General features: G+C 44.3%; 1 protein-coding gene across 1 annotated transcript; it reads right to left on the reverse strand.

Moving 5' to 3' along the window:
- Window positions 1-238: 238 nt before the first annotated feature.
- LOC106581253 (SH3 domain-binding protein 5) lies at window positions 239-24,210 on the reverse strand. Its single transcript, XM_014163186.3, has 9 exons — window positions 23,868-24,210; window positions 23,190-23,252; window positions 19,116-19,244; window positions 6,657-6,821; window positions 6,337-6,467; window positions 5,333-5,375; window positions 4,807-5,026; window positions 3,133-3,465; window positions 239-2,604 (listed from the first exon to the last, which is right to left on the reverse strand). Exons 1-9 carry the CDS (start codon window positions 23,943-23,945, stop codon window positions 2,387-2,389), a joined length of 1,380 nt encoding a protein of 459 aa, XP_014018661.2. The 5' UTR covers window positions 23,946-24,210; the 3' UTR covers window positions 239-2,386.
- Between the last annotated feature and the right edge of the window lie 1,168 nt (window positions 24,211-25,378).

Raw genomic sequence — 25,378 nt, forward strand, 5'->3', positions numbered from 1 at the left:
AAGATCATCATAGCTCAGTTAGTCAGAATGGCTACAGGCTAGTCAATTACTGTATAGGGCTCTGACAGACATGTTTTTATAGAATAACTTTTAAATCTACCTGGAATTTGGGTCAATGGGTCATTTAACCAAATAAGATCTTGAGTTTGGTTGACCGAAGAATCAGGCTAGTGAGGGAAAAATACAAGAAGTTTAGTCGATTTACATTGTATAAAACTTAAGAAATGAAAAGGCTTACTGCAGTTAACATCAGTTTATTGGATTCTTTTCAGAAAACAGGCACATAAACCGTGGAGACACAATGGAAAGTTACTCTAACCTAACACCCACTGGAAGAAAACGGCTATGACAGGGACTGTTCATGGTTATATCCTTATATTCCACAGCGAAGGGTGACAGAGATATAAACATCGATATCGCATTACATTTGTACATGTACAGTACATACAGAGACTGGAGCGATCACAATAACAAATAGACTGCATACGCTTGTGCAATAGCTTGCTTTTCTCATAACTCAGTGACCAAATACCTTTCCCATGTGGCCATGGAGCATAAGGAGACCAGGAGAGGAAGACAAGTTAACACTATTTGAGACAGACGACTAGACTTCACAAACATCTGACAGTCTACTGTGTGCCACTTTAGCCGATATCGATCTACAACTTACAGTAGCTGGTACTGTCCACCAGAAATCACAACACTATCAATTATTCTGTCAGTTTCCACAAAAGACCTCATCATTCTTCACCATCATCAGTTTCATTCAGTCATCTAGTTTCACTTTCTCCTTAAGATTGGTCCAAGACAAAACCATCCTCAGATTCTGAGAATTACCAGGCTGGCCATTTTCATTCCGTTACAGAGAACTCTATATGAAAGTGTCCATGGGCAGATATGGTTATCAAAAGTTCTGTCCTTGCGCTATTGCTCAGTTCTTAGTGTTACCGTCCATGGGTGGATGTTGTCCTTCAGTACAGGGCCATTGGGGATGCCATGACAGGGAGATGGATGGAAGGAGATCTGGGGGGGGTGACAGTGTCTCGAGGCCCATTTCCCTGGCACCACATCAGTGTGGCACCGAAGAACCACAGGATGGAGGGAGCCAGGAGGAAGCGAAGATGGAGGGTATATCTACTGTAGCCTCACCCCACACAATTATTCTACTCTCGTTCAATCAGATTCCAAGTCCAGCTTTATGTGTACTGTAGGCGAGATGGAATCACAGTTAGCTCACTGGGAAATTAGTTGTGCAATAGAATAAGGTTATTTTAAGTCCAATTCTGAAGACCCCTATTGGACAAATGCACAGGCTGTCCGAAGAGATGCCAGCCAGGGGGTGTTTGGTCTCCATGGTAACATGAAGCACTTGCCATAGGCTCTATATGCCGTACACAGGATTACATAATGGTGAGAGTATTCACATGTCAAGTATCTGTGAGAAGATATAGCAGAGTAATATTACAAGTTATGAGGGTTATTCACAAAACTTAAACTCCGTAAATGTACTTGTTTCTTTTTAGAAATCCTGACTTTAAATCTTGGCCTCATGCGTGCTCTTCGTTTACAAAAGATTAACACATATTGCTATCAATGTTGTGTATTTTACTAATTTCTGTATTGATAAAACAGGTGGCACATTCACTGTGACATCAAGTTTTATAAATAACCCTCATTTCTAATAGTCGAAGCTAGGAGTGCATTCTTTCATTTACGAACAACAGAATCCCATCTTGTCTGGAAGTGCAGCTCCCTCTCAGGGAGAATATCAATGGTCTTCCCTGTGGCTCAGTTGGTAGAGCATGGTGTTTGCAACGCCAGCATGGTGTGTGCAACGCCAGGGTTGTGGGTTCGATTCCCACGGGGGGCCAGTACAAAAAAAAAATGCATGAAATGTATGCATTCACTACTGTAAGTCGCCCTGGATAAGAGCATCTGCTAAATGACTAAAATGTAAATGTAAAATATCACAGTAAAAAACAACACTGTTTGTCCCATTTCCCCTCATATACCATGGGCCCCCACCCATAGGATATTAGCCAGCACTTTCCTTAATGTGTGGAGTACAGTAGGGAATTATGGGAAGCCAATCTGACTGAGGTCTCAACGCTATGGGTGGGAGGTCTAAGGGTGAAAGGTCCTTTCTATAGGAAGTGGTGGTTTCATGACCCTGGGTTGGGTCTTAAGTCTCTTCTTCATCATAATCCATATGAACTGTATATACACTGACCATTCTATTCATAGTATCTCATACTGAGCCACTTTCGGTTTACTTAGCCAGTATTAGTTCATGGGGTAGAATGGAATGTGTGTGTGGTTACTGGCAATACAGCACTTTGGCACACAAAGCTGGTGATGGGGTTAGCTTGTGGATTAGCTTTCCTCATCACACCCCGTTGATCAGAACCACAGTTTGGGTGGGGGTCTGGGAACGGCTTTGACGTTCGCGCTTGCCGTTCTTGGTGCTGTCGTTGCGCGAGCGTCGAAGAGACAGGAAGCTGAGGCGGCCCTCCAGGCCCGTGGTCTTGTTGGTGTTTGGGACGGTGGTGCTGTTGTTGTTTACAGTATTGTCCAGCTCACCCTCCGCTCCCTCTGCTCTGTCACCTGAAACACAGAGAGGTATGCTGTGTGAGCCAGGTGATCGAGATAGATAAAGTATATTGGGAGCCCCCCCCCCCAAAAAAAAACTCACGTAAACAGTCATGAATATCCTTTGTGAGTAGGAAGCCCTGCATACACACCCATTGACTGTCATACCCAAGTCTTTTTCTAGAAGTTCCCACTGTGTTACCCTTTCTCACTGGTCCAAAACTTTCTGCAGGCTCTTAGGGACCCAGTGGAGATTAGGATGTATCCCCCAGCAGTACTGCTTGCCTGTGCCTCTACACCTGCTCTGGTCTAAGCACTAGGCTAGCTGTCACTATGACTAATAGGTCTCTCCTCTGGCTCAGGTGCAAGTCAGACAGGAAGCAGAAGACGATATGTCTTACTGAAAATAAACACACACACCATCAATCTCTCTCCTTTTTCACTTGTCTGCATATTTACACACTACCTCATACAGGATGCAAACACACGCTCTAAACCCAGCTCTCCTTTTTTACTTTTTTGGCCGCACACACACACACACACCTCTCTCCAGGTCACACTCAGGTGATGACGCCCCGCTACACTCGCTGCGTGGTCCCAGGACAGGAGAGATGAGGCCAAAGTCAGACAGCGAGACTGGGCTGGGAAGGTCCAGACTGCAGGGGCGTGAGGAGGGAGCAGGGGAAGAGGAGGAGGAGGGACAGGGCGAGGAGGAGGGCGAGGAGGAGCTGGCAAAGGGACAGGGCGAGGGGAGGTCCTGGAGGCTGTTGGGGGAGTGGGAGGAGGAGCCCAGGCTGCAAGTGGAGCGGGTCTCTGAGTCCTCCTCTGACATGGCACTGCTGCTGCAGGTCTCATCTTCAAACGACCCGGACGTCACTGCAGAGACAGAGAGAGGGGAAGAGTAGTTGAGATGTAACAAGCCTTTACTGTACAACTGAGTGTACATGCAGAGCATCAATGTGGCATCCACAAAATCCCCAAAGTCCAAAGAGAAAACAGGAAGCTGGAGATTGAGTCTAAAGGGGTTTAGGTGAAAAAGGGAGGGAAAGAGAGGGTAAGGAACGTAGAGAAAGGGAGTAGGAAGAAAAAGCAAATGAGGGAGACAGATGGTGGGTAGAAGGGGTAGAGAGACTCCTTGAAATACTGCAGACACATACTTTACACTGAAAGAAAGAGGGAGTGTAGAGACATACAGCACTTCAAGACTAATATGAGATCCATTTCTCATGTAGGGGTCAAAAGTCACAAATTCCAACATGGATGGCGACTGTATGAATGAAGGAATGTTTTTATGACCTTGAACTATGGGCAATCGCTGATTCTTTTGTTTACTGCCATCGGAGCGTTTGAAACAGACACAGCATATTGCTGTTTATGTGGGTTAACGCGCAACAGCAATAACCTTAGCCAATGGCGGCTAAGTGGGTCAGCCAGCAGTAGGACTCTGAGGTTGCCATGGAAACATCATCCCGCAGCCCATAATGCAGGACAATGGGAAGTGGATCAGTGAGTGACACACACTGCTGTGAACATCCACTGTCTTCGTCTGACTACAGTTCAGCCTCAATCTCATCACAGTGTGTATCTTCAGCACTTAACTGATTCGGGATCAGTTGTCATTACTCAAGTCCTAACCTTATCCATAGGAGCTTAAACAGTAACACTGTCTCTAGGCTAGTTGTCATATCATGGGATCTTCTGCAAAGTCAATACAGGCATTTTAAATTTAACAGGAATTTCCTTTGAAAGAAAATTGAATTAACAGACTTCAAAAGAGCACATTTAGCATGTATTGTACATTATTATAAATTATAGACACCAACGTAGGGCAGTGCTTACTTTCAATAAAGTCAACTCCAAACATTCTGTGCGCCTTTAATGTTCCAATTCTAGGAAAACATTCCAAGAAAACAGGCAACCCTCTCAGGAGCCGGACACAATCTTGATGTTTTCGAAGAAAAGTCATTAAGACCTCCCTGCACAATGTCAATAATGACGTTTCCTAGGAATTCCTACGAAAGGTTTCGAAGAGCAAGTCAGAAGGAGAGTCAACAGGGTGTGTATGTGTTTATGTGCCGTACCCAACTACTAGTGAAAAGTATTCAAGGCTGGCTGTCCAGCCTCACTATGTAGGACAGTTGATACAAGAACAGTTTCTGCAGTTTTCAAGCACAGAAATGAAATGACCAGAACATCATGCACTGTAAGTGTACTCACTGGAGATGCCATCCGACTCCATCTTGAAGCTGGTAATGTCATCCACTGCGACACTGTCGCCATCGGCGCCCACGCCCCGCCCCCGGGGGCCCATGGCCGAGTTGCGTCGGCGTTCGTGGATCTCGTCTGAGATCACCTCCAGGTTTCTCAGAGCCGTCTTGTACCCTTCTTTAGCCTGGCTCAACTTGGCCTGCAACTCATCCACGTTCTTCTTTAGGTGCTACAGACGGACAGAAAGGGAGTCATTGTTAGCATTAGCCTGCTATACACAGTTAACTACAAACACTCACGCAAAAGGCAGAAGAAGAAACCATCATTGCCATAAATGGTTTAGACCTGAAATGACATGGCAATATGTTCAAGGTCAAAGTTTATTGACCCTAGGTCACATCAGTAAAGATCTAACCACGGAGTAGAGGCCACAATAACAAGACAGTAAGACTCCTTAAATCTTAAAGACCTTTAAAAAGGTCTATAAAGGCAGGGAAATTCCAGTGTAGTGTAGTGTAGTGTAGTGCACACATACCTCAAGCTGTAGGTAGTACTTTGCCTTCAACTCAAAGTAAGGTCTGCGGGAGAGATGTCAATCAAAAAGAGAGAGGGAGGAGGGGAAAAAAAGAGGGAAGGAGAAAGATTAGAGGCGATGACAACTCAGAACAGCTGTGTACATATCACCAAGGCAACAGGGTGAGATATAGGGTTATCACATTAGATGAGCTGACCATGGAGAAAGGATTAAACAGAGAGCTGAGGCAACACAGAGCAAGACAGGCTCAGTCCCAACACTCTAAAACACACTCTTTTCTCATCTCATCTCATCTTCATGACACTAATAGGTTTCACCCATACTGATTACACATATCAAGTACATGATCTGTGGTCATGGCGGAAAGGAGACAAGGAAGCTTTTTAAGATTATATGGATTGGCAACAGCCTCAGTCACAGCGGAACTACTTTACACTGTACACTCCCTCCCCAACACAGGCCTCCAGTCTATGGCGTTTTGTAAAAACCTGACAGCATACACAAACCAGCACACCACCCCATTGTTTTTGTTCCTAGCAGCACAAAGAGAGACAGACACTACTTCATCATCAAAGGTCGAAAATGACACTTACACGCCACCGGAGTTTGGTGGCACCTTAATTGGGGAGGACAGGCTGGAATGGTATCAAATACATTACATACATGGGTTTCATGTGTTTGGTGCCATTCCGTTCATTTCTTTCCAGACATTATTATGAGCCGTCCTCCCCTCAGCAGCCTCCACTGGTGCACGCACATTTACCTTTTGCACATTTATATTCATTTATTTTGTTCAAGTTGACCTTTTTCAAGCTACTGAAAAACCTCCGTCATGAAAGATCAATGTCTTGGAAAAGGTCACTGTCGACAAATAAACATGGATGTGTGAGTCGCAGACCATTTGGTAATTGATGCAGTGGTTGTATCAGGTTCACTTTAACTTCTCAGTCTTTTAACTACAGTGTAGTTGGGTTGTGGTCGCAACACAGTCATATGGGACTCACTTGGACTTGTTGATGGTGCGTTTGAGTTTCTTCTCCAGCTGTTTCATGCGGCCCATGGCTGCCGTGTACTTGGCTGCTGTCTCCTTGTGCACCAGCTCACTCCGCGTCTTTGTATGCTCCGCTTCCATCACCTGCAACAGCCAATCAGAACTCAGTCTCGCAGCTACACGGAAATGTGACAATGTGACTTCTTAAGTTGTGAAGCATCAATTTCCATCCACATTATGCCTTTAAGCTTTGAATAGTAACAGTCATGCTGCACAAATGCCCTTCGCAAATGCCCCCCCCCCCCCCCCCCCCCCATGCAGTACGGTACTCACCCTCTGGGTGGCGTGGTTGAGCATCTCCTGCCAGGCTGAGTCAAACTGCCTGGTGTCCTCCTCCAGGAGCCTCTGCTCTGCCAGGGCGATGGTCTCCTTGGCCGCACGCAGCACCTCCGTGGCCCTCTGGAAGTCCTGGGTGGCTCTCTGGGCCTCCAGCTGAGCCTGGGCAATGGGTAGAGAGACAACATGTCAGATATGCACTGAGATCAGCCCCAGAACCAGACCTTCACTGGGTCTCCTGCAGAATCATCTGCACAACAGATGGGATGAGACCCTACCAGACATACTTCATGACTGGGTCTCCAGCTGGGCCTGGGCAACGGGTAGTGACAGCCCGCCAGACGGGCACCGCAAGAGATCATGACACTCTGTCACCAGCCAAGTTCTCTGTCACCATAAAATATTATGTGGGCCATGTCTGGCCATAGGGGTTGAAACACTGCCCCTACTGGCAGCTGGCCAATGCCCATACTAGGCCAAATCCTTGATCTGTACACCTCAAGAGAACGCTTTCCTCTCGCAGGAAATTAACGATGGGCTCTTCAGTCAAGAAATGACAATATTCAGTGTCTCTATATAACTACAATGTAAGCACTTCTTATAAAATGCTGTTTTTAAAAACAAGAGACACAAAACTTTCAGCTCAAACATTGACAGGAATAAACCAAATCAGCTGTTGAGTCAGCATGGAAAATAGCAACTAGGCGAAATAACAAACAAGCCACCAAAGGTCCTTGTGACTGACTATGGAAACACGCCAAACTGTCTTGTACATAAGATGTTCCTAACATCAAAAGGACTAATTTCGGAGAAAACACAAAGGTCATGACGGCATGACGTATGGTTGTATAAGCAAAGTATACCTGCATCGTCTCGTTTGACACTTACTGTATACAGCAGGGGAAGAGATTTAGGGCTCAAAGACCTCACAGCTAATAGACTTATTGTCAAACACTTCACCTGTGTCTGTACGTGCGTGTGTCTGTCTGTCTGTCTGTCTGTCTGCGTGTGCGAGTGTCTGTGCACGTGCGAGTGTCTGTACGCGTGCACGTGTCTGTACTCGTGCACGTGCCTGTGTGCGTGTCTGTGCGTGCGCGCGTGTCTGTGCGTGCGCGTGTCTGTGCGTGTGTGTGTCTGTGCGTGTGTTTGTGCGTGTGTCTGTGCGTGTGCGTGTGCGTGTGTCTGTGCGTGTGTCTGTGCGTGTGTCTGTGCGTGTGTCTGTGCGTGTGTCTGTGCCTGTGCTTGTGTCTGTGCCTGTGTTTGTGTCGGTGCGTGTGTCGGTGCGTGTGTCTCTGTCGGTGCGTGTGTCTGTGCCTGCGTGTGTCTGTGCCGGTGTGTGTGTGTGTCGGTGCATGTGTCTGTGCCTGTGCGTGTGTCTGTGCCTGTGTGTGTGTGTGTGTCGGTGCGTGTGTCTGTGCCTGTGCGTGTGTCTGTGCATGTGTGTGTGTGTCGGTGTGTGTGTCTGTGCACATCGGTGCGCGTGTCTATGTCTGTGTCTGTGCGTACAGATGTCTGTGCGTGTATGCATCTGTCTGTCTGTCTGTCTGCGTGTCTGTCTGTCTGCGTGTCTGTCTGTCTGCGTGTCTGTCTGTCTGCGTGTCTGTCTGTGTGTCTGTCTGTGTGTCTGTCTGTCTGCCTGGCTGCATGTGTGTGTAAAACAAATCTCCACATCTTGTTTTCCTATTGGTATCTATTGGTTCTATCAGTAACATCCGGCTTTGTTTTAACCCCTCCCTACCCACTCTGAATGTTCTGTTCTGAGGTCAACCAAAACATCGTAGACTGCTGCCAGAGAGAACATACAAGTATTACCCCTTTACTCTCTGTCCTTATTTTAGCACAACCGGGTCACATAGTAACGGATAAACTCCAAAACAGCTCCCTCCTCCAGCCTCAGTTACGGTAAGGTACAGTACAAAGCGGAAGCTTAGACTTAGACTTCCTGTGTGTGTGTTGCCATAGCTGCAAAGCTAATCCTTTTCTCATTTATCCAATTTTCCTCTCTAATCTGTCAGTCATAGCAACTGACAGAAACCCTCTGTAGCTAGCACTAATACCCTAAACCCCTCTCTGCTCTGTGAGTACTAGTAAAGCGTTGACTCAAGACTTTGCCCCAAACCCACCAATAGCGTGTCTAGGGAGGGTGATTTACTGTATCTGTGTGGGCACGAGTGTGTGTCCGTGTGTACATTTCCTGTAGAGGTTAAATATAATTCCAAAGTTTTACAGTAAGCAGGATAAAACATGTCTGATCTGCCAAAAACTAAATCCCAACTAAACTTTTGTTCAGTTAAAGTAGCCTGACTAGTTTGGGAGGAAGTGAAGGTAGATGTACACTGACATCTCTCCTTCGCTGCAAGCAACTTATGAATAAGTCACAGCAGAGAAAAATTCCAACAGAATCTCATGTGACTAGGGATTCTACTGAACTAATTTAAGTGAGGAACACATTGAGTCACCGCAAAGAAAACAAGTGAAATGAAGTGATCATTATTTCCTGTTCGCATCGTGACCTATGGAGCAGTATGTGGTATACCTCAAGATTCTACTACACAAGGATCTGCAAGCCAAGATATTCCATTTTTTTAGACAACATCCCATTCCCTACTATGGTCATTTGATTAGCCTTCCAAATGCCAACTCAGCACGAACTAAACAACCTCTGCCTTGTGGTGATCACACAACCACTTCACAGACCTTGTCATGACATGGATGGGCACGGCGTGCACATAGAGAGTTGGGTCCAACCACATGCCTATCTATCACTTCACTGTATGGACAAATCATGAGTTTGAATGCCTAGTAATTCAACCGGGGCCTCTCTTTCACAAAATGGTTTGGCGTGTTGTTCATGAGAATTGCAACATACACATGCTCTCATTTGGACGACTCTCTCCGTCTTTCTCCCTCGCTCTGTAAGCACATTCAGTGATCTACTTTAAAATCCCTCTGCATCATCGTTTTCCCACTAACCCCAACAAGCAGACTACATGCTGAGAAAACATGTCCCACTCCCAGGAACGCCCTATGTGCTTCCAGTGTTGTCCACTTAATCTAATGTAGAAGGAATGATCTCAGGAGAAAAGACTATTCACCAAACAAAGTCTAATGGCTGACTCAGTTCATAGAAATAATACTGCATTGAAAAATAATACTGTCCAGCACGATGTTCTTTGTGCATCTGTCGCTGCCTTTAATTTACTTCAGCAGGAATCACTCCTAGATAGCAGGCTACTTAGTGGCACACTTACAGTTCATTCGGAAAGTATTCAGATTTCCACTTTTCCACATTTTTGTTACGTTACAGCCTTATTCTAAAATGGATTAAATACATGTTTTTCCTCATCAATCTACACACAATACCCCATAATGTTAAAGCGAAAAGGTTTTAGAAATGTTTGCAAATGTATAAGAATTAAAAACAGATACCTTATTTGTCTGTCTGTCTGTGGGTATATATACATTATTTACATAAGTATTCAGTCCCTTTGCTATGAGACTTGAAATTTAGCTCAGGTGCATCCTGTTTCCATTGATCATCCTTCAGATGTTTGTACAACTTGATTGGAGTCCACCTGTGGTAAATTCAATTGATTGGACATGATTTGGAAAGGCACATATCTGTCTATAAGGTCCCACAGTTGACAGTGCATGTCAGAGCAAAAACCAAGCCATGAGGTCGAAGGAATTGTCCGTAGAGAGCCGAGACAGGATTGTGTCAAGGCACAGATCTGGGGAAGGGTACCAACACATTTCTGCAGCATTGAAGGTTCTCAAGAACACAGTGGCTTCCACCATTCTTAAATGGAAGAAGTTTGGAACCACCAAGACTCTTCCTAGAGCTGGCCACCCAGCCAAACTGAGCAATCGGGGGAGAAGGGCCTTGGTCAGGGAGGTGACCAAAAACCCGATGGTCACTCTGATAGAGCTCTAAAGTTACTCTGTGGAGATGGGAGAACCTTCCAGAAAGACAACCATCTCTGCAGCACTCCACAAATTAGGCCTTTATGGTAGAGTGGCCCGACAGAGGCCACTCCTCAGTAAAAGGCACATGACAGCCCTCTTGGAGTTTGCCAAAAGGCACCTAAAGGACTCTCAGACCATGACAAACAAGATTCTCTGGTCTGATGAAACCAACTCTTTGGACTGAATGCCAAGCGTCACGTATGGAGGAAACCTGGCACCATCCCTACGGTGAAGCATGGTGGTGGCAGCATTATGCCACCACTTCAGCGGCAGGGACTAAGAGACTAGTCAGGATCGAGGAAAAGATGAACGGATCAAAGTACAGAGAGATCCTTGATGAAAACCTGCTCCAGAGCGTTCAGGACCTCAGACTGGGGGCGAAGGTTCACCTTCCAACAGGACAAGGACCCTAAGCACACAGAAAAGACAACACAGGAGTGGCTTCGGGACAAGTCTCTGAATGTACTTGAGTGGTCCAGCCAGAGCCCGGACATGAACCCGATCAAACATCTTTGGAAAGACCTGAAAATAGCTGTGCAGCGAAGCTCCCCATCCAACCTGACAGAGCTGGAGAGGATCTGCAGAGAAAAAAACTCCCCAAATACAGGTGTACCAAGCTTGTAGCGTCATACCCAAGAATACTCTAGGCTGTAATCACGGCCAAAGGTAATTCAACAAAGTACTGAGTAAAGGGTCTGAATACTTATGTAAATGAGATATATATATTTTTTTATACATTTGCACCAAAGAAATTACATCTGTTTTTGCTTTGTCATTATGGGTTATTGTGTGTAGATTTAGGGGGGAGAAAACAATTTAATCAATTTTAGAATAAGGCTGTAACGTAACAAAATGTGGAAAAAGTCAAGGGGTCTGAATACTTTCCAAATGCACTTTATAAATATATAAGTACATTTATTAGTATTTAGTAGTGTTCTGTTCCTACTCTATACTGCAGATAAACAGAATGCCAACAGAGAGACTTCTCACAGCAGGCCTACTGCTGTACACCTGCTCCACTATAAATGATTGGCAACCCAGCCCTTCTCCTTAATCCATCTCTCCTCTGCCTACTCCTCTCTTCCATCACCACTTCAGTCCTGCTGCCACCGTGATCCATCATTCTATTCTTTTCAGTTTACTCATCCCATCTTTACCCTTCATTTTCAGCTGCACAGTGATGGTGTTAAAAAAAGAAAGAATTCTCAGCCACCTTTCAAAGCTGGGCCTCTCAGGAACTCACGACCGGAGGGAAGAGGGAGAGAGAGATGGATTATTACGGAGGCAGGGAGATGGATGGAAGTGGAGGCATTAGTCTATTTATTCAGCACATTCCAATTAATTATTGTGTTGTTTTTCACTGTCCTCTCTAAGGACTGCGGTTTCAAACTTTCCACCGGTGTATATTTGGCCTCTACAAAAACGTTAATACCACATCAGTTCTGCATTTCTGCTGCAGTTTCTGTCTATATAAATAGATCATACGGTCTACCACTTCTCTCCATCACACAGATACTTCATAGGCCCATAGGTAACAGGGATTTCCAGGTGAACAAAAAGGAGAGCAGACATTGATCAAATCAAGTACAGGGAGACACCTCCAGAATAGGAGCAGAGAAAATGTCTAACAATATTAATCACACAGCACCGAATGTTCTGTAAACACCAGGAGGCTTGTAGGAAGTCACAACATCAGATGCTACAGAATCACAGTGTCACAGAAACATTATCGGTGTGTCCTCGAATCCAGTCTGGAGTCAAATTTTACACAACATTCAACACTTGGCAGACATTTGATCCAGGTCAAGGGTAAGATCATCAGTACATAGTTACATCAGATAATGATTAATAGGCACCAAACTACTTCATTAAATATGGTACTTAAACATTCATGGTTAACTCATTTTCCCTCATGTTTATTACATATCAACCCATATCTATAGTAACTCAAATACAGGAAAATAATTTATCAAATAATTACAGCCCTACTCAAATTTTAAATCAGTAGGGCTCTGTAAATGTAAATCAAACAAGCACCAACGTGTGCACATGCAAGTGTAAGTAAAGTGGAACTTTATAAAAAGACTACGCTTTCTCTTTGGGCATAAGAAAATCGGATCCCGCTCTACACAGTCTTTAAATTATTCAGAGCTTGCGCTCTTCGGAGCCCTAACAGAGTATTAATTTGGTTAACCGGCACATGTTCAGATAAACATCTCTTTGCTACATATTCACGCTTGCCTCCATGGCTGCACGCATGTAAGAGTAAGAGAAGCTTTGAAATATAAAGCGTTCCTATAATCCTCACAGCATAAATTTGACAAGACGTGCCAACACTTCAAAGACCAGAGCGTTTCAGCTAAACATTCCTCAGCACAGGCTATCAACACTTGAATAGTATCAGCTTTCAAAAGAGAACACAGACACAGCTATTTTCCAAGAGAATTAACTGATTTAATCTCCTCAGTTAAGCAGGGCAATTAATCTTGGTGAAAAGGGAGTGAGATGGGATGAAAAGGGCCTTTTCAATTGGAGGTCAATGATTTACAGTCAGATAGTAAACATGCATCTCTGCAGTCACGCTTCGCTAGCCTTGGCCTTAATTGTGTCCCGATTGAGACTGTTCATTTTGCTGTGAGACACAAACAAATTGTGCCTGGCCTAGATATGTCAGAGACCCACAGAGTTAATCCTGGAGAAGTCGTTAGACCGCACATGACTCAGGGAGAGCTCGTCTTCATCATGCTTCACGGTCTGATGCTATAACAACCTAGAAGCTGTACATTGATCAGGCAGGTCTGAATGTTCTCTGAGGCAAAGTGAAGGACAACCATGTTCAGGCATGGACATGGAGATGCAAGCCACTTGTTCCAAGTGGTTGCCTAACCATTGCTCAACTTCAGTGTTCCAGTCCACATCTAATGCGCTGAAGCACCACTTGTAATGAACAGCTGCCTCTTGGATTCCTCAGCACACTCATACAATGTTCCATGGCTGCAGGCTTGGACAGCAAGCGTTGACACCCAGGGGCGGACTGCACGAAATGCCAGATGGACTGGTCCATTTTTAGCCCAGAGGGCCTGTCTAACTTGGGATTTTAGAGCAAAATTATAATTATTTGGCTAACAATGGGGAAAGAAATGGGCTGGTGTGGGGGTATCGAGAAAATAAATGGGCCGGCGAGTTAGAAATGACAGGGCTAATTTCAGGTCCCAGTCTGCCCCTGTTAACACCCACACACACAAACGTTAGCCAACCAGAACAATAGGCACATGCACAGCTCGCACACAGCTGTATTGAGTCATTGTCAAGCTGAGCTGCCATTATTAAAGCAGCTCCAGTCCTGCTTGCTAAAGCAGTGATGTAATCAGGGCTGACCAGCATCAACATGCACCACAGCACAGGCTGGCCTTCCACCTCCCAGGAGGACAGAGCATGGCTCCAGCACACGGCCACGACCTTGTCTCTGCTCCCCCTCTCCATCCTTCCCTCCATCCCATCCTAGCCCCCATGACCCTCACCCGCTCAGTGATATAAGCCTGCCAAAAACTCTCTCCACAGGAGAGAAAGACACAGGTCACAGATGGTCTCTTGACTTTGCAGGATTACAAAATGACAGTAACCGTCTTAACCCAATCTCCATACCGTCAGGGATATACTAGCTGTTCTGTAATAAATGGAACTGAGTTGCTGTGGCGGTAAAGGAGACTGTCTGGCACAAGGTTCCCTATTCTACCACAGCCAGTAACTTTCCAGGGCAAGACATGACAACATTCTTCTTGCACTGCAAGAATGCATGTTGGGATTGTAATAAAATGCAATGTTTACAGTTTGACCATATAAATTCCTACAAACTCTTTCCCAGTCCTTTTGCTTCATCCCGGACTCTACGGTGACAGGTTGACGTATTAGAGCCCGCAGCCTCTGACAAAGATGTGCAGGGACCTAGAGAGTCTCCTTTCTATCTGTGATCCTTCTGCCCTTGACTCAGAGCCAGAGAACAATCCCATACATCAGCTAGAGACAGCTCTCTCCCCCCAGTCTGAGTCTATTCCAGCTGTACCAAATCCAACCAATCTCCTGGATGATCTCCTCCAGGCCTGAAGGATTTTCATTGCTTTCCTCCCCCAGCCAGAAACCACTAAGCCCCACATCTGTTCAATCTATGGCCATCATGGAGGTCAGTTCATAACTAATCTCACAGACATATCCACAGTCTGTCTCCTCTGTTCTGGACCTCAGGCATCTCCCCTCCTCTCTCTCATTATTTTACATTTACATTTACGTCATTTAGCAGACGCTCTTATCCAGAGCGACTTACAAATTGGTGCATTCACCTTATGATATCCAGTGGAACAACCACTTTACAATAGTACCACTTTACAATAGTACATCTATATCTTTTGGGGGGGGGGGGGGGGGGTTAGATTATCCGTCTCTCCTTCGTTCTTCCCACCTCCAGACGCACTGCGGTTAGATGACTGAGGCAGGCAGGGGCTGAGACGATCTCGACTGTGCACTTCAGCTACGTGGTAATCACTGTCGGTAACGGGCCATGCAGAGAGCGAGAGGGAGGGAGCGAGATAGAGGGGGGGGGGGGTAAACTGTGCCCAAACCTTGCACCAGCCACAACACATCACCATCACCATTCTCTTCCTCTCTATTGTTCCACCTTTCCCCCCACTAGCTGTACCTACTCTCCAGACAAGATGGGGCAGCTGAGGGGGAAGGGCAATAGGACTTCAATGTTTAATGCTAACCAGGGTTGGGGCCAATTCTGTTTCAATTCCACTTAATTCAGAAAGTAAACCAAATTCCAATCCCAAATTATGACTGGTCTACTTTTTGTCAAGTCACACTCTTCAAACCTGAGGTGAACGAGAAGGAAACTATACATATTTCATGAGGTATAAGAAAAACACTTTTCATCATTTTACACTACCGGTGACTGCAGCAATCGAGGCACTCTGACAGCTCCCATTTTTAAAGAGCTGAATCAGAGAAAGTGCAGGGTGCCCAAGCGATCCCTCAGGAAACATACAGTGAAAAACTTTCCGGCCGAGTCAAGCCGTCTCTGATCCAAGGGCAGTCAGCCATTAACTTGTGACACGTACTACCTCAGGATATACTAGCAAGTCTTCTCAACATCTAAGGTAAGTGACCATCTATTGTTTTGTTATGCAAAAGCCTGAGTTATGGTGTGTGTGTATATCTAGACCAAAGTCAAGGGCATTTTTCCACAGTGCTGCCACTCCCTGTGTACCTTATCATTAGCCTTCTAAAGCAAATGATAATGTATTGCTCATGTAGGCTACTTCAACAAACCAGAGAGATAGAGAATTTCCACCCCTCTGGGCAAACAATGATTCAAGTTCAAAGTTGTGTACCTGCTCACCCACTAAAGGAGAATGGAAAGATGGAGGTGGAGATACATTGCAATAGAAGAGGAGGAAGACAGAGGAGGATAGAGTATAGAGGAATAGGAAGATAGGGAAAGAGAGGAAGAGTGTTTATGTTGCATAACTGATTCAGGACTGCTGTGTTAGGATGGGCTCTGCTCCAGTCACCACTGTGAGGTTGATTAACTCAACCATGACAGAGAGGCAGCCATTTACCGCACCACTGATCCATTTCAACCTCAACCGCTTTGTAATGCTCCCAACCACACCATCGATCGATGAGACCTGTGATGTGTGTGTGTGTGTGTGTGTGTGTGTGTGTGTGTGTGTGTGTGTGTGTGTGTGTGTGTGTGTGTGTGTGTGTGTGTGTGTGTGTGTGTGTGTGTGTGTGTGTGTGTGTGTGTGTGTGTGTGTGTGTGTGTGTGTGTGTGTGTGTGAGACTAGTGCCCTAGAATCGCCCTATGCAGTCAGGCCCCACTGACTTCTTGTTGCAGAGCTCAGCATTGTATGACAGACAAGCGAGTCCTGCACTTGTTCATAATTAAGATACCTGCTAACCTAGTGTGGAAATAAGAGCCACAGAGGTTTTTTTTTTTAAGTTTCAGTCTCAATCCCTCGAGTATGTGCCAAACTCTTATTGAACCCCTGAACAACACATCATGGCTTCATACCATTGCTTTCAGTGAAATAACTGGGCCAGTAGATGCAGGGGTGAAACTTTGGTTTTAGAAGTGAGGGGGACATAACCTGGGCATTTAAAGCTCATTTTATGCATTTCTACTAGGTCTGTCACCGACAAAAAGAAAATCTTGGTCAACCAAGAGTAGTCTTTTCTTTTATTGGTCAACATTTTAAAACGTGTATTTTTCTATATATAGACACACCCTAAGTGTTTTAATAAAAATCAACTATATGTACTGAACTTGTCTGATGCTTTAGGCAGGTTGTTTGATTAAATAACTAAGACACAGAAATGACTCAAGAGAGAGCCAGAGATCAAGATAGCCTAGCCAGAAGAAAGAAAAAAAAATCCCGCTGCTCCCGCTTCGCAGAATTACGCTTCTGAAATTGCCGGTAATTAGGCTACACCAGCACTCTGCAACTTTTTCTATTTGGAGGCAGTGGCGGTTCTAGACCATTTCAACTGGGGGATCCAAGCTGGGGCCAGATGTACTGTTAGAGGGGCCAGTTCCATTATACGTTATTGTTGTCATATCGTTTTCTTCACTTCTTCACAATAGCAGGCAAAAGACCATGTTCATAATCATCATCGTTGCCACTGTCTAATAACGGATGTAAAAAAAGAACGATAGCAAAAATTTGTTGCGTAAAAATTATTTCATACTCCACATTTAGGAGGGCCACAAGGGGGTCCAAAATTATTGTCACAGGGGCAGTCTTTCGGGTTTTACACCCCCAGCAGAGGAACTACATTTCTGAGTGCACGATATTCAGTTTTACTGGCATAGATGATGTTCTATGGATGGTCTTAAACCGCAGTCATTTATGTCTGAGATGATATGAACATGACTGGGTATTCTAACATATCAGTATCCATCATCAGTAGTGTCTCCCAGGTCTTTGTCACATTTTTGTTTGACATGTTTTGTGTCATCAGGAAAAGCCTCTATCAACCCTTGATACAGTTTGGAAATCAACTTTAGAGGGTTGTCGGACTGCCTTAAAATTGTATAAATCTTTGAAGCTTCTGGCTTGTCCAGTGTTTGCTGCACAGAGAGATAAAGTGTTGGTTTTGCAAAAGTTCACCTCAGCGCCGTCACAGACTGGTCTTCCCTATTTGACTGGCCCTGCTGAGACCCCTGTCACCATCTGATCCTGCTCAGATGAATATCGGTCTTCAATCGTTTGGCCGCTGGTTTTATTGATTCAGGTCTAGTGTGATTGAGGCAAAAATAATAGCTAAAGTTAGTGATCTAGCTAGCTAACCTTAGCCAACTTTTGGCTAGCTCTAATGGTCCATCAACTGGCGAAAACTAGCCAAGTTAATTTACTTCTGTTGAAACGGGACAATAAGGCTACAAAACATTTCCATACACACTAAAGCTGTTAGATGCTGCTCCCTGACAGATAGCTAGAGGCTAAAGCTGAACTGGCTCTGGTAGCTACTAGCTAGCTAGTTCATTCTCTTCAGACGAGAGGGGATGAAACATTAGCTAACGTTACATGTCAGTTACACTACTAGCTCAGCACTGAGAATAAAAAAAAGGTCTTAAATCAAAGAGCTGTTAACTTGCCAGCTACATCAGTCAAATAAAGAGTAGCCAGTTTCATATCTGCATGCTTTTACAACCTGGAGAAAAAGCGCAACACACAGAGAGAGCAGCTGCAGACAGCAGCACCATGCTACCCGACTGCTCTTAGGCGTCCGCATGGTCCTAAAGTACACTGATGCCGCTTTTTGTGTCACAGTGCAATAATAAAACAGCAGGGTGCCAAAATTATATTTCAATGTGGGGGGGGGGGGGGGTTGCGCACCTGAGTAGATGTGCGAAAGGTAGACAGAGGAACTCATACAATCCAATATCCTCAAACTTAGAATAACTTCCTTTTTCCATAAGGAAACTTCATTTGTGTTGTCAGAGGCATTAACATAAATCCCAACCACACAAAGGTGCATTCTCATTAAGAAGACATATAGAGGTTGCCTGAATGAGAGGAACACAATGCCCAAAGCAGAGCTAAGAACACCAGAGGGAACAAAATAAGAGAAGAAGTGAAGAACCATTGGCCTTTAAAAACCTTTTCACGTCTGGCTTGGTCCTGGCGATTCCTCTCTGACTGTTTCCAGCTGCAGGCCATTCACTTGTCCAAGCAAGTCAAGCTAGGTAAATAGGTAACACTTTATTTAATCGTCCAGCCCATTTGGTGTTCAATGTGATATTTGCCTAGTATTTAGAAATGATGTGTAGTCAACCTGGTATCAAATAGTATGTGCTGGTTTTAATGAATCCCAAAGAAACTAGGCAAATAAAGCGTTTCCGATAAATAAACGATTTTGGACTGTTTCTAAGGTCAATATGAGCAGAGACCCCCAGCCTGTAGTCTCCCTGTCCACCCAGTGGTGTCTCACCTGTCTGGCCACTCTCCGGGCCTCCCAGTAGGGTTTGGACTCCTCCACCGCCTTCCCAATCTTCTTGACCAGCTCATCCAGCTTCACCGTGGCCTCAACCAGCACCGAGCGGAACTTCTGCCTGGCATCCTGGAGAGAAAACAGGGAGAAAGGGTTAACTAGGACTGTAGCGAACTTCCAACCCTTTGCTTGCTATGAATGTTCACAAAGGTCATAGAAGACTCAACAGTCATCTCAATGTTTAGGCGATGACATTATTACGTCATTGTTCTTAACCATTTAACCAACCGGAGTTAACAATTGACAGCAAATATTAAGTTAGACGCAGCAGGATTTCACGAAAGCAGAGAATTCATTCAGACTCTTAAGGTAATTCAATTCATTTTGACATACGAGTTGGGGCTCTCCCTCCTTCGATTATAAGAACTGAAAAGGCCAGTGTCCTAAAATTGCATTAGTCTTTGATCAAGTTAACAGGGGCAGCTATGTCGATGTAACCTTCCGACAGAAGCAAATGGCCATATGAAAATGATAATAGGAAATAGCCTTTTAAGCGACACACCATCAGCTACTGTTAATGTTTATGCATCGGTTGGAGGGGTCAGAAGTTAAAGCCCCAGCTTAGCATGCTGATAAAGTCAATAACAGGTCTACTTTCAAACATATCAAACCTAATCTAATCCAAAACATTCATTTGCCTTGAAACCGTTTTAGATAAGGCAGAGGAGATTTTTCTGAGAACAAGCAAGTGGGGTCAAGTGTGACGTCCAGAAGGAGACATCATGGTGGACAGGAAACAAAAACGAGCGTGAAAACATATTCCTGGAGATGTCAGTGTGGAAAAAATAGATTGCACTTATGCACTAAGTTTATTGGATTGTTTTCAATTCTTTGAAAGGTTAAATCTGACCATGGGATTTTATGTAAAGAGACTATATATAAATCTGCACCAGTATTCTGGACTAAGATATCCTTCCTGTTACCGTTTCAAATCTGAGGGATGGAAGGCCAATTGTGAGAACAGGGCAGGGACACACACTTCCTGTGACATCATCAGTCATCCTGCAACAAGCTGGCATCTGAGGACAAACACCATGTCTGAAAGCAACCCCTAGCCCCTAAACCCTAGCTCCTTCCCATTCAGTGTGTATGAAGATCAAGGAACCAAATACAGTGATGGCTCCACCACCGCTGTTTGCCATTTGCTACACTTTGTTACTTGCTGTTCTGCTGGCCCAACATGGTTGTTTACTGTACTCTGTCAGACTGGAATTCTGACGTGGTTATCAGATACCTGCCACCATGGAGAGAAAAACAGCCTTTCCAAGAACTCCCAACCTCCTGCATAGCAAGAGGCCACCCTGCATTATTTCAGTCTCAGAACAACAAGGGTTAATTGCTGGGTATGAAAACTGTATGTACGTGTGGGAACAGGCCATGTAAACCATCTATTTCTCAATAGAGACAATTCAGAGGATGGGGTCCCCCCTTCCTCCATCTCTCCTCCTAATGCATTTCCTCTCCCCCTCTAATCCAGCCCTTTTTTCTGTTCTCATTTCCACCATCTCCCTCTTTTTCTCCTCTAGCTGATACAGCAGAGGTTACAGTACAGTGCAGCCTCTCTGTCCCTCACACCTCAGAGGTTACAGTACAGTGCAGTCTCTCTGTCCCTCACACCTCAGAGGTTACAGCACAGTGCAGCCTCTCCGTCCCTCACACCTCAGAGGTTACAGTACAGTGCAGTCTCTCTGTCCCTCACACCTCAGAGGTTACAGTACAGTGCAGTCTCTCTGTCCCTCACACCTCAGAGGTTACAGTACAGTGCAGTCTCTCTGTCCCTCACACCTCAGAGGTTACAGTACAGTGCAGCCTCTCTGTCCCTCACACCTCAGAGGTTACAGTACAGTGCAGTCTCTCTGTCCCTCACACCTCAGAGGTTACAGTACAGTGCAGTCTCTCCGTCCCTCACACCTCAGAGGTTACAGTACAGTGCAGTCTCTCTGTCCCTCACACCTCAGAGGTTACAGTACAGTGCAGTCTCTCTGTCCCTCACACCTCAGAGGTTACAGTGCAGTGCAGTCTCTCTGTCCCTCACACCTCAGAGGTTACAGTGCAGTCTCTCTGTCCCTCACACCTCAGAGGTTACAGTACAGTGCAGTCTCTCTGTCCCTCACACCTCAGAGGTTACAGTACAGTGCAGTCTCTCTGTCCCTCACACCTCAGAGGTTACTGTGCAGTGCAGTCTCTCTGTCCCTCACACCTCAGAGGTTACAGTGCAGTGCAGTCTCTCTGTCCTTCACACCTCAGAGGTTACAGTACAGTGCAGTCTCTCTGTCCCTCACACCTCAGAGGTTACAGTACAGTGCAGTCTCTCTGTCCCTCACACCTCAGAGGTTACAGTACAGTGCAGTCTCTCTGTCCCTCACACCTCAGAGGTTACAGTACAGTGCAGCCTCTCTGTCCCTCACACCTCAGAGGTTACAGTACAGTGCAGTCTCTCCGTCCCTCACACCTCAGAGGTTACAGTACAGTGCAGTCTCTCTGTCCCTCACACCTCAGAGGTTACAGTACAGTGCAGTCTCTCTGTCCCTCACACCTCAGGGTCGAGCAAAGTGTTGCTTTTGTGACGCATTTCATCTCCTTGATCACAGCCTCCTCATACACTGAACACCATCTCAAACACACAGTCGTATACCTAAAAATGTTTTAATTCAATCCAAACCATTTGTGTAACTGTATTTCTCTTTACCCAGATACATCTTATTCAACTTGGATGGTAATATTGGTATTAATGAAAGGCCTCTGAATTCAACAAAAATTCTCTCAGATGTTATGGACCTATAGCTATTGTTCTGCTTTCCCCCTTATAACAAAAGCAGTCACTCGTGCTCCTTGATATTATCAATACAAACCCTACAGCCAATAGTCCATTACCAGGGCATTATGATAGGCCTTCATCCACTGGGCTCTGCTGCTGGCTATCCTCATCACTCCATCAACACCTGAAGCTCTGCCAAATCTGCACTGAGCAGTAGTTAGGGGGGGCTAAGATTTCTTCCTTTTATATTTTTGGGTGATTTTTTAGGGGGTGCTGCAGCACCCTCAGCACCCCTACTTCCCTCGGGTATGTACTTGAGAAGTGGTTTGAGAAATGGTGAATCGGTATATCTGTTTGTTTATCCACTTTGAAGTCACATGCATTAAAAAAGTTGGACATCATTCCTTGCTCTCTCAGAAAAAAAAACATACTGGGTATTATTTTGTTTGTGTTTTTGTGTGTCTGTTGCAAAGGGTTTCCACAGAGGACTTTATCTGATATTTTGAGACATTCATTTCGTTTACAGATCGGTGGAGCCATCGGTAAGGACTCAAGTCCATGTCAAATAGACACGCTTCACGCTTCACCGATTGGCGCACCGTTTACTCCAACGGCAGACAGCTGTGCATTGAGACCACATCAAACTGGGTCTACAAATAAACAGATTTGATCATGATCCACTGAATCAACAACAACACAGAGGGGGTATATCTGAACTCGAAAAACAAGTAAGTATTCGACAAGCACTCATTGAACCTCAAGATCAATGGAAACATTGTACAAGTTCCAGTTCATTAAGCTTTACGCTGCTCAAGTCGGTGAGGATCCAGTAAACATTAGAAATGACAGGTATTTTATCGACTGAATGCCTCCTTTGACCCAAACAGATGTCCTAAAGAGACTTTTACCGTAATACAGTTCCAAAAAGGTATATGACTGACAGAGCTGTGTGCTACTACTTTACTGACATTTAACAGCATCCAAAGATCAACATTCTGCAACATGAACCACCTCAATGACCAGAACGAATCATCTTTCATATGCAGAGGTCAATGTTTAATGGTTGAAAGGAATTCTTTGATAGTGGGTCCCCTTGTAATTGTCAATCAGTGTCAGCCATGTGGTGCACTTTGGAGGGAAAATGTATGTCAAACTTGAAAGTGTGTGTGTGTGTGTGTGTGTGTGTGTGTGTGTGTGTGTGTGTGTGTGTGTGTGTGTGTGTGTGTGTGTGTGTGTGTGTGTGTGTACTGTCTTACCTCCAGTTGTGTCTCACATCTGTTGATGTCATCTGTAGACTGGTTGAGTTTCTCCAGTTCTCCCTGTAAGAAAGAGAGCGAAGGACAATATTGAGCAACACCAAGAGAAAGGAATGTAATACAGTATCTGGGAAGTCTGCGACATCTGGAATGTGTTACATTTGGCTGAAATACTAGACTGGACAATAGAAGTTAGCCAGAGTGATGGTTTGAATGAACACAAGAATCAGCTTCTATCTTGATTTATGGATATATTAAATGCACATAGCTTTTAAGGTTAAACAATGTTATTTTTTCAACCGTTTAATAGCCTAATACGCAGCAGAAGGTACATTCAGATGAACATGCTATTTGAGTGTCAGGCCTTTACTCCCATGTATTCCATTAAATCAGAAACAAGTTTGTCTAAAACATAGACAATCACAAACATAACCTGTAGGCCTACATCGCAACTAAGTCTGGTGCAATACTGACCTTTTGTTCAAGGTAGACAGACACTCTTGATAAATCAATACATTAAAAACGATTTTTTTAAATACCCCAAATCAGATAGACTTTCTGCCAGGGATAATACATACTCTTAAGATGTGCACTGAATAGTGGATGTATCAAATGCAGTTAAATGTATTGATTAGTTAGACTCAATTGAAACAAAGAGCACTTGTTATTATAACGTACCTGAATTCTAGGGTCCACCTCCTCTTCTTCGTATTCCGAATCTTCGTCAGACCTATTTTCTTTCTCCAAATTGTCCATTCTGGATGATAAAGCAGACTGTGTGCTGTCGGAGCGAACAAAGCCAATTTCCAAGAGACGCTCTAACCGCGTGACAGGAGTTTAAAGAACACGCTCAATCACACTGCAACGTTAGCAATGATAAAAACGATGTTTGAAATATTTATATGTATATCAAAGCGATATACAGGTAACTGAAAGACAAAAGAGTGATAATCGTCTTGTATGTCAATTGACAGAGCAGCACTCTGTCTGCGTCCAATACCGAGCCACTGAGCAAGTGCTGATGAAATGACTTGTGTACGGTTATCTACAGCGTAACGTTACGCCCCTTCTGCTGTCCAAACCGATGCATTTATAGATGTATGTACCATCAGAGACGACTTACTGTGTGGTAAAACAGTTATAACAAGCTGAATATACAATTTGGGAAAGTCAATACCTTTTTATAAATGTATTTAATATATATTTCTTCCCAAAATAGAATGTTACAGATTTCAGATAATAATGAATGAAATTGGTATTTAATGAATACCCTCAGATATTCATTGCCCCTACATTCCACACAGGCCAGTTAACCATACCCAACCAGATACCCTCTTTGTATTAGCCAACTCCAAAATACCAGATACTCTCTTCATCCCATATTCTAGAGTCACTTTTTCCAATTCTCAGATACCATATACTGTGTACTTATGACAGAAGTAGGCCAGTATTGAGCAGTAACACCATAGGAAATGCACGATACAGTACATTACTAGGGGATGTCCTATAGATTAAACATGCTATGTTGGTCTGTTAGATCTGGATTCAAATAGAGTTCAAGAACAATCTGAGGATATATCATTCATAGAAATAGAATTATATTCATATGGTATCATGCAGGTCAGTTGTGTACAGTAGGCCTATATTAGATAAATACTCACCCCAAGTAATATCAATATGGGAAATGGCCTATATAATCAAAACCTTCTGTTATATTGATTTATAGCTTCCATCTTTTTATAACAATTCCTTCAAGTTGAAATTATACCCATAATAAGGCACATTTATGTTCAAAAATCCTAAAAAATGCATTATTTCCAGCAATACGATCTGTGTTTCGGAGGTTGAGACGCTGTTGTGTAAAACACTCACCAATCATGTTAGCCAGGACTCATTTGGGATTTTGCATATCTGAGTGGAACTGTCCGCTTTTTTACTTGGACATTTTTGTACCTAAATCTTTTTAATTCTCACTTTCTCTCAACCTAAGGTAATGGAATGCCCACTATGTCAATATAATGTGTAGGTGGTAATGTTATAAAGAGTTTGTGAAGCGATAGAGGCTTTGAATGACATCAGTGCTATTGTTTGACATTAGAACATAAGGCTTGGTTATCATTCAACTACCACTAGAATGTTTTATTTCCTGTTATTTTACTGCAGTGCACTATGATGACAGGATAGACCTA

The sequence above is a fragment of the Salmo salar genome, chromosome 02 (genome assembly GCF_965601325.2).
Source record: "Salmo salar chromosome 02, fSalSal1, whole genome shotgun sequence".
Taxonomy (NCBI): Eukaryota; Metazoa; Chordata; class Actinopteri; order Salmoniformes; family Salmonidae; genus Salmo; species Salmo salar.

What these genes read in the sequence shown, in the direction of transcription:
- LOC106581253 (XM_014163186.3), bottom strand. Translation starts at nt 23,945, where the DNA reads ATGGACAATTTGGAGAAAGAAAATAGGTCTGACGAAGATTCGGAATAC. An exon ending in GATGTGAGACACAACTGGAG is followed by an intron (nt 19,245 to 23,189) that starts GTAAGACAGTAC and finishes TTTTCTCTCCAG; the next exon opens with GATGCCAGGCAGAAGTTCCG. An exon ending in CCCGGAGAGTGGCCAGACAG is followed by an intron (nt 6,822 to 19,115) that starts GTGAGACACCAC and finishes CCCATTGCCCAG; the next exon opens with GCTCAGCTGGAGGCCCAGAG.